The sequence below is a fragment of the Dermacentor albipictus genome, chromosome 1, assembly GCF_038994185.2.
Source record: "Dermacentor albipictus isolate Rhodes 1998 colony chromosome 1, USDA_Dalb.pri_finalv2, whole genome shotgun sequence".
Classification (NCBI taxonomy): Eukaryota; Metazoa; Arthropoda; class Arachnida; order Ixodida; family Ixodidae; genus Dermacentor; species Dermacentor albipictus.
Genome location: NC_091821.1, coordinates 397,316,925 through 397,329,449, shown reverse-complemented (window position 1 = coordinate 397,329,449; position 12,525 = coordinate 397,316,925). Strand labels below are relative to the sequence as shown.

The window sequence follows — 12,525 nt, the reverse complement described above, 5'->3', positions numbered from 1 at the left end:
AATAATAACAATGTCGCCTTATGTGCCACTGCTTGAGACGTACGAAACATTACGCTCCCCCAGCTTAGCGCACGGATTTCGCTAACTGATAACATGCTACTAAATTCTTTTTCTCTGTTTCTTTCCCTGTTTCGGTAGGAACGAAGAGTACAAAATATTTACAGTTCTATCTTAGGACTTGAGGTTTTTGAAGGTTGAAGATTTTATTGAGACTAAGAAGATATTTCTTATCACCAGGGAGAGAACCGTCAGTTGGGAAGTAGCCTAATATATATCATCAGCTGAATGACTAATATATTTTCCCCAACATGTCTGAATCGCCTGCAGTATACTTCTCGACGCGTCGCTATTCCAGGCTACCAAATATGGCTGCAGTCGTCTTACCTGAAAACAACAACAAAGGTGCCTGAAGTCTGCTCTCTCTTGTATGATTACATTGAGCTAGGTACAGTAGACGTATAAAATGAACGTGGTGTAAAGAATAAACATCGGTGTTTTGTATACTGCAAAGGCTGTGACAGTTCAGGGGCTAGATTATTATTATTGTTGTTTGCTAACCGCAGTGCAAGTTGGAGTTGTGCACAAACTGCGCAAAATGTTTCCGGCATTTCACATGTTCGTAACCTCGTTTTGCTGCTTGAAGAGAATCTTCGTCGCCCCGATGGAATTTTCGTGATACCAGGTGCACCTGGTTAATCCAGACGTTGGTCAACATTTTCATGTAGTACAAGCTCGACACACAAATACGCATGGGCTGCTGTGATTGGCTATCAATTAAGCGTAGTTTCGTTTTTCACGTTACAATAGAAACAACCGAAACCTTAACATGTGTTTGCGTAAAAGTTGCGTTCACGACTACACTAGCTACCGTCGTGGCGCCACAGCATCTAAACACTGGTGCTCGAGGCGTCAAATTATGCGTCACCCTTTTGCACGTAAAGAAGGCGGTTTAAAAATAGGGGATTGCAAATATTTAATGTTACATCAAAAACAGATAAGAAAAAGAATACTACTCGCCGGTTGTGACATAACTCACTTGATCATATTAAGTTAAAATGCGAACGAGTGGCGCTGCACTTTCTCCCAAGGCTTCACTTTCAAATCCAAAAATACAACTCTACACCAAAAAACGCGTACTCAGCTACCCATGTATACCATCAACGTTCTTTCACCTTCTTTTTTCCCCCACCGAAGCAAAAGGAAATGGTCCTAACGCCGGTTTTTCTACGCCAAGATACTTTGTCCGGTTCACTCGTAGCTTTCGTTTATAACTAGAATGCCGTCAATCATTTTCTATGCTAAGCGTGTTGTAGAGAGCACGTTTAGGGGGCACGTGTAGGGAGCCTTCATCTCACACACGCTTAAGCCACTCTCAATCCATGTGCTTATGACGACTCCCTTCACATGTTTTGAACGTGACGCATCCAGCGAGAGCGCAACCAACTGCTATCTTTTCACACGAAGGATAAGCCACAGTTTTCCCGAGTTCCCGACAGCGAGCCACATACGCGTTATAGTTCGAAGAGTGGCTTCTACAATACGGTCTCACCCCTTCATTGGTGGGGTAAATAGGCGCGGAGAAGTAGGCATTGCGCGCCAAATTTTTTCGTTTAAGTAACGTAACACCATAACGTCTCTGCAAAACCGCTCGTTTTGATGCACCTTTGATATAAAAACGCGACCTCTGCACCGCACCAGCTGTGGAAGCTTCTTGAGTCTGACGCGCCTTAGTGGCTCTCTACTTGAGTTTGTTCGAGCATAACTCATGTTCAACGATGTACAAACGCCTCTCAGATAAGGTTCCTAAAAAGAAAGCTTTCCTTACAAGTGAAAACAAACAGTATGCTGTTTTAAGACCCAAGACGGCTTGGGCACCCAGGCTAGTTTTAAGTTTTTGGGTCTTGGATCACCTCGAACGCAAGTATACAAGATTGGCTTGGATTCTGCGCATGCGCACTTGCGGTCCCCAATATTATTGGGTCCCCAAGCCACCTGGGTCCCCGAGTCTAAAACTGCAATATTAATCTCCAAATTGGGTAACTGGGTTTGGTTTCTCCGTCCTTTCCATTGCACCGACGAGGAGTGCCGGCGTCTTCATCATCGTTAAGGCAGCTCCTAATCATCTGCTTTACTTTCGCTACAGGACGAACAGAAGAGAAGACTAAGACTAAGAAGAGAAGACTAATGCGCAACAGGAAAATGGACGCGTGCTGACCAGTGCATCATAGCGCCACTTTGAAGGTTAACATGTGCGGCGTTTCGTGGTACAGGCTCCGAGAGCGGTGGCGCCTGTGCGAGCATTTAGGCGGTACTCTAGCGGACGAAGACGACGTTGCGCCCACGGCGAAGTAGTAGTTCGCGAAAAAAAAATATAGTGGTGTCCGCTGTGAGAGTCTGCTGCTGTTGAAGCAAATGAGTTGAAAGCCACTGGAATCGCTGAAGTACACCGATTTCTTTTTTTCTTCGTCGTGCCCAGCAAAAGACAACATTCGACAAAAGTTGCAATGAAAAAAGCATTTAATTCATCTCCTGGAATGTCAACATACGTCTTCGTGGGAGAACACGGCTAGCCGCATTTTACAAGAGCGTTACGAGGATTTCACAACCGCATGCACTTGATCGTGGGTTTCTTTTTTTCTCGCGCACAGCACGGCGAAGTGCGGAAGAACACGTGGGCGGCTCACCTGTTGCAGGAACCATCCAGCGAATTAACAAAAATAAGCGCTATGCGGATAATCTCTTCGAGATCTACACAGTTATGGTGGCAAGTAACAGACAACGATAATGATATGTAAAACAGCAAGACACCGTATGTACAGGCACCGCGTGTCTATCAACAATCAACACACGATTTGCATTCGAAAGTGAGCAAAGAAGGAACATAAATGCGATACTGCAGCACATATCGCCACTGCGTCCTATGACGAAGGGCGGTCCCTCTGGCGACAGTCGCGCTACAAACTTTCCTCTGTAGCAACTGAGAAGACATGGCAAGCGTACCCGAACAACAGTGTAACCAAGACACCCACATCTAGGCCACGCTGCACAAAGAACAAACGTGTCCACGTAAAAGCATGCCTAGCCTTCTGGCGGGCGCCTACGGACCATGGGCTCACCTTGTCTACGGTGTTCAAATAGTTCGTGCATGAATTTCCCAGCGTGTCAAACGTAACGAAAACGGAACGCCGCCATAATTAAACGTGCTTCCAAGGTTACAGCGCATTAGGGTGTTTGGCAGGCATTCGATGAAGCAGCATATTGGCACACATGCTGTTCGCACAACTGCGTGGCACGCACCAATTACTATCGTTAAACGTATTTGCTATACGTTGACGGTCTGAAACGCATCCTGTGGAAAGGGAAAGGCGTGCTTTGTTGAAATTACCTGCGCTTATTTTCGTCATCTTTGGGAGAATGGCATCGATAAGGTTATAACTACCACACGGGGAACCTTGGAAACGCTTTGTGAAGATCCGCCCGCCACGCCCAATTTCCTTGGCGGGCATGTTTCGCACAATCGCGCAACATACGCCCACATTAATTCACACACACACACACACACACACACACACACACACACACGCACACGCACACGCACACACACACACACACACACACACACACACACACACACAACGGCACGAAGACACAGACACATATAATAGTTATACGCATAGTTTAAAAAGGCACGGCATGTTCAATAGAATCCAGCGTCAGTGAAGTTTGCTGGAGCAATAGCGGAGGAGCGAACGATGAACAGCCTCGCTGGGTTAGAAGGAAGAGAAAGGCATGGAAAAAAAGCAGTGGTTGAGAGCTGTCTTAAGTACAAAACGTGCCCGGTTAGCTCTCGACGCTGCGTTGTATTCACAGATGTATACACAGTATTCACAGGCACACACACTTCAGCAACCATCAAATGTGCTTGCGTAGCATCGTCCAGGACGCGCGCTGCAAGCGGGGTGTATCCGAATTTTGTATTTCGCACTACTGCAACTTTTCAGTGCTTCGAAATACGCCCGGGTGCAAAGTTCAATTCATTGCCAAGTTAACCGCCTAGACAATGGCTTAGGGCGAGAATCTCAAACATTTACAACGCGCACGCGGCCGTAAACAAAGCACTTGAGTGCGCGCGGGCTTCGCTATGCTCACCTAAGACGTATGAAAGCAAGGGAAGAACTTGGAGCGTACCAAGTTCGCTAGCCCTCAGTATGTCGCGTGGGTCCCAAACAAGTTTTAAGGGTCTCGTGTATGACACCATCCGCTTAATGCATTGAGTTATGTGCCAAGGTGTTTGCACTTGAAATAAAAAAAACGCGGCTGGCAACAGCCGATCATTCACAGCAAGTGCTCATTTCACTTATCCGCTTGACGACGAGCCCGAAAATTACGAGGGAGGAGGCAGTATATTTAGTAACGTGAGCAAACACCAATCAGCGACGCCATGTTACAGCTGAAAACACGCAATCTTGTCATTTTCGATTCGATTCCGTTGCCGCAAGGCACACGAACGCAGCTGAGTAACAGGCCAGCCTTACTATGCCTCATGCAACAATTGTAGAAGTGGCAATGCGAATCGGCGTTCCACTTAGCAGCCCCGAGATTACAGAGGACGGCCAACACTGCCAAATCAGACCTACAATCGCTCTTCCTCCAACATGCAGCGTGCGTCCTGGAAACAGCTACGCCACTAAAAAGTACAGTATATCAAACATGAGATTTAATGCCTCTGAGATACATTGGCAACAGACGATTCGTGGTGAAAACGCTCCGTGGACACTTCGAATCTTTCGACTAGATTCTATGCAGAAATCACGCTCGCGCTCACAATCTCCCTCCCCCGGCCTCAACGATGTTGGATAAGGAGAGCCGAGATAAAGGGGTGTCTGCTCCAGAGATACCATAATCTTCCTGCAGATACTGCAGATGTGGACTAGACGACTGTCGACATGCGTCGCTTTCCAACGAGAGAAAGCTGTAGCGATGCAGTTCTAGTCGCAATGCGAAGAAGGCAGCCGCCAGCTACTTTTAAACGAGCGTTACATAAGAGTAGGGTGGCTGCGAGTTCAGCGAGAGAAGCCCACAGAAGATAAAGCAACGACAGGGCCACGTCCACCTTTGCATAAGTCACAAAAGCGTATTCACTCCTGTGGAGAGAGTCACCCGAGCCTCTTAATGTGTTAGTATTTCATATTGGTTAAAAACGTTCCAATACAGGGCTAACGGCGCAGTATGAAAGTGAGCTTCTAGAAAAACGATAAAGAAAAAAAAAGCTGGCTTGGCATCATGGAGGCATAGGAATACACACCAACCGTGTCAAAACACTTACGGGCCGCCATTTTGCGAACGATTGCAACTATATGTGAAGAGTGTTAGGATTCTAGCGAATCGATGGCAATCCTAAGACCTGCAGAGTAAGAAGCAATTCCTCCTTCTTCTAGTATATCGTAAGACAGCAGGGCGTACTGCGTGCAATAGCGGCTAGACTACCTTGAAACAGCGAGGGCAGTGCGCGAAGTTACCTCGACAATGTCTGGAAAGCTTGGAGCGTTTGTAGAGCTACATCACTTACCAATACCACGGCATTTTCATAAAGGTAGGGATGTGATAATGCTTGAAACTTTCGAATAGAGAACCGAATATTTGGCAAATCGGATTCGGTTTTCTAATCACTAGTCCCTACTCGTAAATACGAACATTTTTTTACAGAGTGTCCGAATATTTTAAGCCACCGACGGACACCCACGAAACAAAATTGTGGCAAAAGTGCTACAAATTTCGTCCAGGCGACTGTTGTAGACGTAAAACACGAGAAGTTACGTAGTGGAGCACGATATACATCGCTGAAGACGCCAGACCTTTGCAGTTACACCACGACCATTCGAACTCACCAAAGAGGCCCGAGTATGCGAGTGAACTGCTTATTCGTTCCTAATGCTTTACTTGACATTTTAATAAACAACACTTCGTAACTTTCAATGTCATGAGAGAAGCTTGCTAAAGTTTCGGATATATACTACGATGTGAACATCGTTTTAGATTATTCGTCAGAACGGTTGTTCATTATTAAAAGAACTTTTCGGTTCGATCCGCTTCTGGCGATGTTCGATTCGTATTCGATTCGGACCCTTCGCGCACTTCTGCATATAGTGTTAAACCAAGAGTGTTTTATGGCCCACTCTGCTCGCATCTGACGCGTTTACCCAAAGCAATGAGAGACAGAAAAACGTTTGTGAAGAAACACAAAAGCGATCCCTGTGGCTTTTCCGATGAAATGCCTAAAGAAATGCGCAGATTTCAAGTTTCTATTATCGTTTCCTTCAGTGCCCCGAGCCGCGTCTAAGATCTCTTTCTTTCAGTTTGCGGAGGATTGCGAGACTCTCCCACCAGCAATATTTATTTTCTTCAATTTCACCAAAACAATGCTCCTGTACGCACAGGCATGCATAAACGGAAGCTAAGTTGCGTCAGCAAGGGTGGGCGTGGTCCCATCTGCAATTGTTGGCTCCCCACACGCACAACTTCTAAACTTGTTTCTGATAGTAGTCGAGTAGCGGGTTCTGAGACCTTGTTGCGCAGTAAAGCAAAAAGTAATAAAGCAAAAAGTACTCGAGCATCGAGCAAACGTTAGCATCGTTTCCTTGAATCTGGACAAACCACTATAGTTACCCACGCCTCAAATTAAAGCAGCCAAAACGACAGTCTATAGCGGTAGCATCACAAAACATATGAAAGAATCGAAATCATCACACCTTCCGTTGCAGACCCCTTTCGACATAGCTCGAGCAGTAAGAGAAACACAATTGAGAATATAAAAGAATAAAAAAGGGAAGCAGTACAACGCTGCAAACCCACGCGTGGTGGAGAGATCACGCGCAAGAGTGCACTGTAACATCTTTGGCACTGTGCAGAATGTGGAGTACGTACTTATGTGTACAAGCGCCTGAGAGAAGGTCAGTTTTCTTTATGGCTTACGTTACTGTTCACGTCTTAGCGCGTGTTTTGTACAAAACCAACCTGCATACACACGTTTTCGGAGAAAGCATACTTTGGACAAACTACAAACCAGCAAGGAACGTGAATATCATTTCACACAAATTTCAGGCAAGAACGCGTGGCCTCCTACTCCGGCCGACCAAACAATGCATGCGATAAAGCTATAAATCATCGGAATGGGTGCACAGCGAGAGAACGTAAAGACAAAATGGGCATTGCATTTAGCCTTGAAATCTTGGTTATATACAATTATGTCTGAATACAGGACGAATCTAACAATATATTCAGAGCTTTGTTGGCAGCCCACAGCATGTTCCTTTTACCTGCGGTGAGCACGTACGCGCCGCATCTAAGATTCAGCGCGCGACGTCGTAAAGAATCAGTCGGCTATTTCCCCCCACTATACCTCTTGACCGTGTATACGGAGGCGGCAAAGGCGTGTCGAAAGATTGCATCGAGTTTGAAGCGACTAAACGTCTACGCAGCACCGTCAGAACTCGTTTAGATGAGAAGCATATATTCCTGGCACGGGACATTTACCACTCAAATCGCGACGAGCTCGCCTTCGGAGCGGTCAGAGGAACTCCGACCACAATTCGGCGGGCAAAAGAATGACCTGTCTAGAGAACGCGGGTTTGTTCAATAATGTCTTGAGAGTACAGCTGAGAACCTTCGCACGGTCCGTCGAGCTTGGTAACTGTATGGAACAACAAGGTGTTTATCACCCAACACAGTACGTTCGAGTTGCGGCAACAATAACAAGTACACACGATCAACGACCAAGGCCATCACATCGCAAAGGTACCAACAGGCAGCGGCCTCAAACTGGCACTTCCAAAACACTCGATTAAAAATCAAGCGCCTCTGGTGTTCGAAAACGTCCTCTTTCGATGTGGCAAGTAATTTGGCTGTTGTAACGGACGCACAAATCTCCTTAATCGATGTGGTTTGCGAGACGCTCGGAAGAGACGCGAATCGGCTGGCAGAATTGCATTTTGCGAGACGCTCGCTAGAAGCTTGAATGTATTGGCAGTTGTAAAAAAGTGGGGCATCGTAAGCTGTGCCCCCTGGCTCACAGATACCGACGCCGCGTAGTAGGTTGAGTGCGTTCAGACTGAACTTCATGGGTACATTGGCAGCAACAGCCCACAGGATGTATGCTTCGAGCTGGCCGCAACCTGACTATATGACCTGCTCGCGAGCCACGTAAAAAATGCCGTGGATAACGTATCTCCGGGAGACACCGCCGTTTCGTGACGTTTACATTCCTTGTCTAAACGTCCTTCTCGCTTCGGTTATTATCATTACGCCTAAACAATGTCATTTCTTCGATCCACTTAACCACCTTTCTCAGCGCGCTGATCCTTCGACGAACGGAACCACCTGCGTGACGCACGCTGTTCTCGCACAAGAGGGACACACGCACACACCCTAGAGAGACGAATTCGATGACGTAGATGACACGGGAAGGAAAACCGGGGTGCATCACACTGTGCCGCGGTGCGGGACTCGCCGCAGCGAGTGAGACCCACGTTGGCGAGTCGTGGGTGGCGACGACACCGGCGTCACCTGGAAGGCAGGCCGAACGGCCAGCGCGGCAGCTGCAGGCGCCGGCGCAGGGCTTCGTTGTCCTTGATGCGAAACACGTTGAGCGAGCAGCCCTGGCGTCGGGCGGCCCACGATCAGCTGATCTTCTTCTTCTTCTTGCGCTCGGCCTCCAGGGCCGCGCTGGGCGCCGGCCGCAACTCGCGGTACATCACCTGCGCGCGCGCGTGCACTTATATACCGTGCGGCCTGATAGAAGCGAAGTTGGATTGCATTATGTAATGCATTCCAGTGAGCAGGCTCTTGGTTCTGGTGTTCGCCCATTCGTTGCTAGCGCCTTCGACAAAGGGGGTACAGGTGCTCTACAAAGACAAGTCATGGCTACAGTCGCGAAGTGTCCTGTACGGCCCCAACCTGCTAATGTCGAGAATGGTGGAAGATTGGGCTAGTTGGGCTATCATGTTGCAAGGGGTAGCAACAACATGATGACGTTAGAAAGGAGGAGCGCTAACTTCCAACCAACGCTTATTGTGAAAATGCAGCGATTCGGCTGCGGTTATTTGGATGCGGTAACCTGTATAAAGCTGCTTTTCAAGATAAGCTTTATTCGGAAGTTAGCGTTCCTCCATGTCTGATGTCGTCCTGTTGTTCCTGATTGGCGCTATGCGCCCTGGCAGTCACGCTATAATATTACTATAATACTATGCCATTATCGCGGTTCCAACATTGCGGAGTGATGCCGCCCGTGGTTTACCTTACAACTCCAGTTCTAGGTGTAATTAATGAGCACGAAATATTATTACAGGCCCAAGTGAGCTAACGACCATAGAACCAAATCAGCAGGCCTTATGTGTTCGATGGTCATGAACAATACGGGTGCTCGACAGGGTATATACGACGGCGGATCGCACTTGAAGTCGTCTTGCCATACTCTTCTTTGAGTGTCCTCCATAGTGGAGACCGCTCGTGTCTTGCATCTGCAAGCATTGGTCTACATATATCCTTGCGGTCAATTTAGCTACACCTGCAGCTTCATTATGTAAATCTGGCTTTAAGGAGAGCACAGTGGTACTTGCTCCTTTATAGGCCCTTACCTTTTCTTCGTTGTCAGGCACGCGACTCAGGAAGTCCATCACTTCGTTGTTTGGAACCACGTCAGGACTTCGTAGCTTCTTGGTGAACTTGTTTATCCCTGCGGAAGTGACCCCTTATGGATTACCGAACCGAGGCGGAAGTAGTATCGCGCTCAATATGAGCTGCAATGCGAAAGCGCGTGACAATGGAAGCGGTCGCGCGTTGTAGCTCATGCTCAGCGCGATGGTATACGTGACGGAAGCCGCTGACAAATTCCCAATTACACTTCGATTGCCAGCATGTTTCATGTTTACACGCACAGTGTACGCATGCTGTTTCATGACACGTACCGTGTACGTGTTATGGGAGCCGTTCCCATTCTCAATATAACCAACCGCGCTTGATTTTGCAAATTTACTCGGGGCACAAAGAGACTAGAAAGTACATTTCTTTTGCCACGACTTACGACTTACACATCAAACGATGTGATGACGCGCGAAACATGGCCGAAACCGTCGAGGCCATAATGGCATCCGGCGTTGTCCGGTTAAAGCTGCGCCCCAACGTTTGCGTCAGATTGTTTAACTGGGCGCCTTCGCTTCCCCTACACACAGTAACAAATTACAAGCATATGGGCGCGCCATACTGAGAGTGTGATTTAGGAAGCCGCGCCGAGAGATGTAACAAACCAGCCGAGCGTCATCGTATTAACAGATAAGAACTCAAGGAATGAAAACATCAAGAGCCGGGTCACGTTCTCCTGTTATTACGTGATATCACTACAGCCCCCCCCCCTTCCTTCTCCCCTCCACCCCCCCCCCCCCCAGAAAAAAAGAAGAAAGCAATGTTTCGAGCTTGGATTCCTCGAACGGTGTTTTAAGAAAATTTGGAGCACGCTTAAGCTTCGCCTTTAAGAGTGGAACGCGAAAGCATTCAAAGACCCCTTACTGCTCTTCATTCTTCCCGGCAACTGCAACTTATGCAGCCGTAAAGATTACCGGGAAACGCTGGCGGCGAACGCTATGCACGAAGGCAAGCTTTCTAGTAGAAACGCTGCCTCTTGCGTTGGTCGATTTCCTGTTATTGTTTCGCACTTTTAATATTTCAGTCTGAGCAGGGCTAACATAAAAGATACGCGCTGTCGTTTTTTTTTCATTACATTTGCTTGTCGGCTGCTGTTCTCAAGATACCGAGAAATAACTTTGTAAAGAATGAAAGACAACGTATGAGCAACTTTGGTGATAGATTAATGGTTGGGTATGCGTGGTTCGGAATTCGGTTCGAAGATTTTTGGACTTAGCGACGTCCGACGCGGGACGCCGGACGCTGAGGCCGGATTTTCTGCGACACGGGGCCCTTAACGCTATCGCGTTAATCAAGCTGACGCAACGCAGCACGCAAGGCAACTGCTGCTGAACAGCATGGTTTGCAGCTACCAGGCGTCTCACAACGTTGCTGCGATGAGGAGCGCGGCCGGTGGCGTAGCAGGCGTCGGAGCTGTATGGCGCACGGGACGACGCCGATGGGAAGTAGTCGGCGTTATAGTCAGCGCCGACTGGAAATATCAGGACTATGTAGCTTGACATCTACAGATCGTTCCTTTCAGACCAGTGCATAAACACAGCAGCCTGCAGGCAGGAACGCTCACGCTCGTGGCAGTTTTGCAGCCAAACGCTCTCCGCGTGTTTGGACACACTTTGATCATCCGCGCATGCGCCGTCGATATCTGGACAGCACGAAGGCACGGGAATGCGCCTCGAGCGTCCGTATACACTCTAAGAAGAGTTTACACCCTTTGGCATGCCCCTTCTGCCACACAACAACAATCGTCATCCGCCTTGATGCGTTTCCTTTCTTTAACGCTGCGAGCCCGGTACTTTCCAGTAACGAAAGGCATGTGCGTTATCAGCACGATAGCATTCCCGACAGGAAAGTAGCGGGCGCGGCGTTTTCAAGAAAGGAAACGCATCAAGGCAGCTGACGATTATCGTTGTGTGGCAGAAGGGGCACGCCAAAGGGTGTAAACTGTTCTTAGAGTGTATTTACTATCGCAATAAAGGAATTGAATAAGTTACGAATCGGAAGAACGTAGAACACTCGGCATAGGCGCGGGCAAAAGTACTAGAAACACGGGAGCTGCGGCCGAACAGCATTCCAGCGCCCTCAATCAGCCTCCGCGCGGGAGACAGAAATCGGATCACACACCCTGCCCATGAGTGGTGGCCTGCGCGCATACGTAACCCAATTCCTAGCTTCTCACCGAGGCTGCGAGAGGATACTGGATTGCAGTACAGCCACAGCTTCCATGTTTGAATTACGTGTGTCGGCACTTCTATAAATCTGCGATAAGCCACGCCCCTAAGTGTGCACTCGAAAATCTATCTCACTCATCGGCGAAATTTTCTTGTAATCTCTCCCACACGCCCAGGCACTGCACTCACTGCACTCATACTGCAGGCATAAATGAAGTTGTCTCCAATCCAATCCAATCCAATCCAATTTCACACTCCCGGAGATCAATGGCGGGAATCGAACGCCACTGACGACAGTTTTAACAAAACAATCTCGAGCCGTACGCGTGCTCGCCTGCTTTTGCGAGCGCACGAAATAGCGCGAGAGGAGAAAGCGAAAACGCCCTCTTACCCCAGGCCATCACGACGTAGCGGATGGGCACGTAGTACAGGATGCAGGTGACCAACAGCAACACGATGATGGCCAGCCAGGACAGCTGAGGGACGCTGAAGTTGAACGTGCTACAACAGAAAGAAGAGGTGTCTCAGCTCAAGCCCACAAAACTTAACTGCCAAACTTTTTTTTTTCTTAGTGTGCCTACTCTGACGCGTCACGCCGTGAGACACGCAAGGGTCATTTACCGAGGCAAGAGATTCTATAGTCACTTCGGCGTTCGCGTTT

At 48.2% G+C, this 12,525-nt stretch overlaps 1 protein-coding gene across 3 annotated transcripts in view; it reads right to left on the bottom strand.

The window, feature by feature from the left end:
- Positions 1–2,499: 2,499 nt before the first annotated feature.
- The window catches only part of LOC139054676 (multiple C2 and transmembrane domain-containing protein 1-like), a 270,471-nt gene continuing 260,445 nt past the window's right edge, over positions 2,500–12,525 (bottom strand). For all 3 annotated transcript variants that reach the window (XM_070532088.1, XM_070532089.1, XM_070532087.1), the window contains exons 19-21: positions 12,256–12,365; positions 9,633–9,730; positions 2,500–8,753 (exon numbers count right to left, since the gene is read on the bottom strand). In XM_070532088.1, the coding sequence (XP_070388189.1) occupies positions 8,676–8,753; positions 9,633–9,730; positions 12,256–12,365 (286 nt within the window). In that variant the 3' untranslated portion in view covers positions 2,500–8,675. The remainder of the gene's footprint in view (positions 8,754–9,632; positions 9,731–12,255; positions 12,366–12,525) is intronic.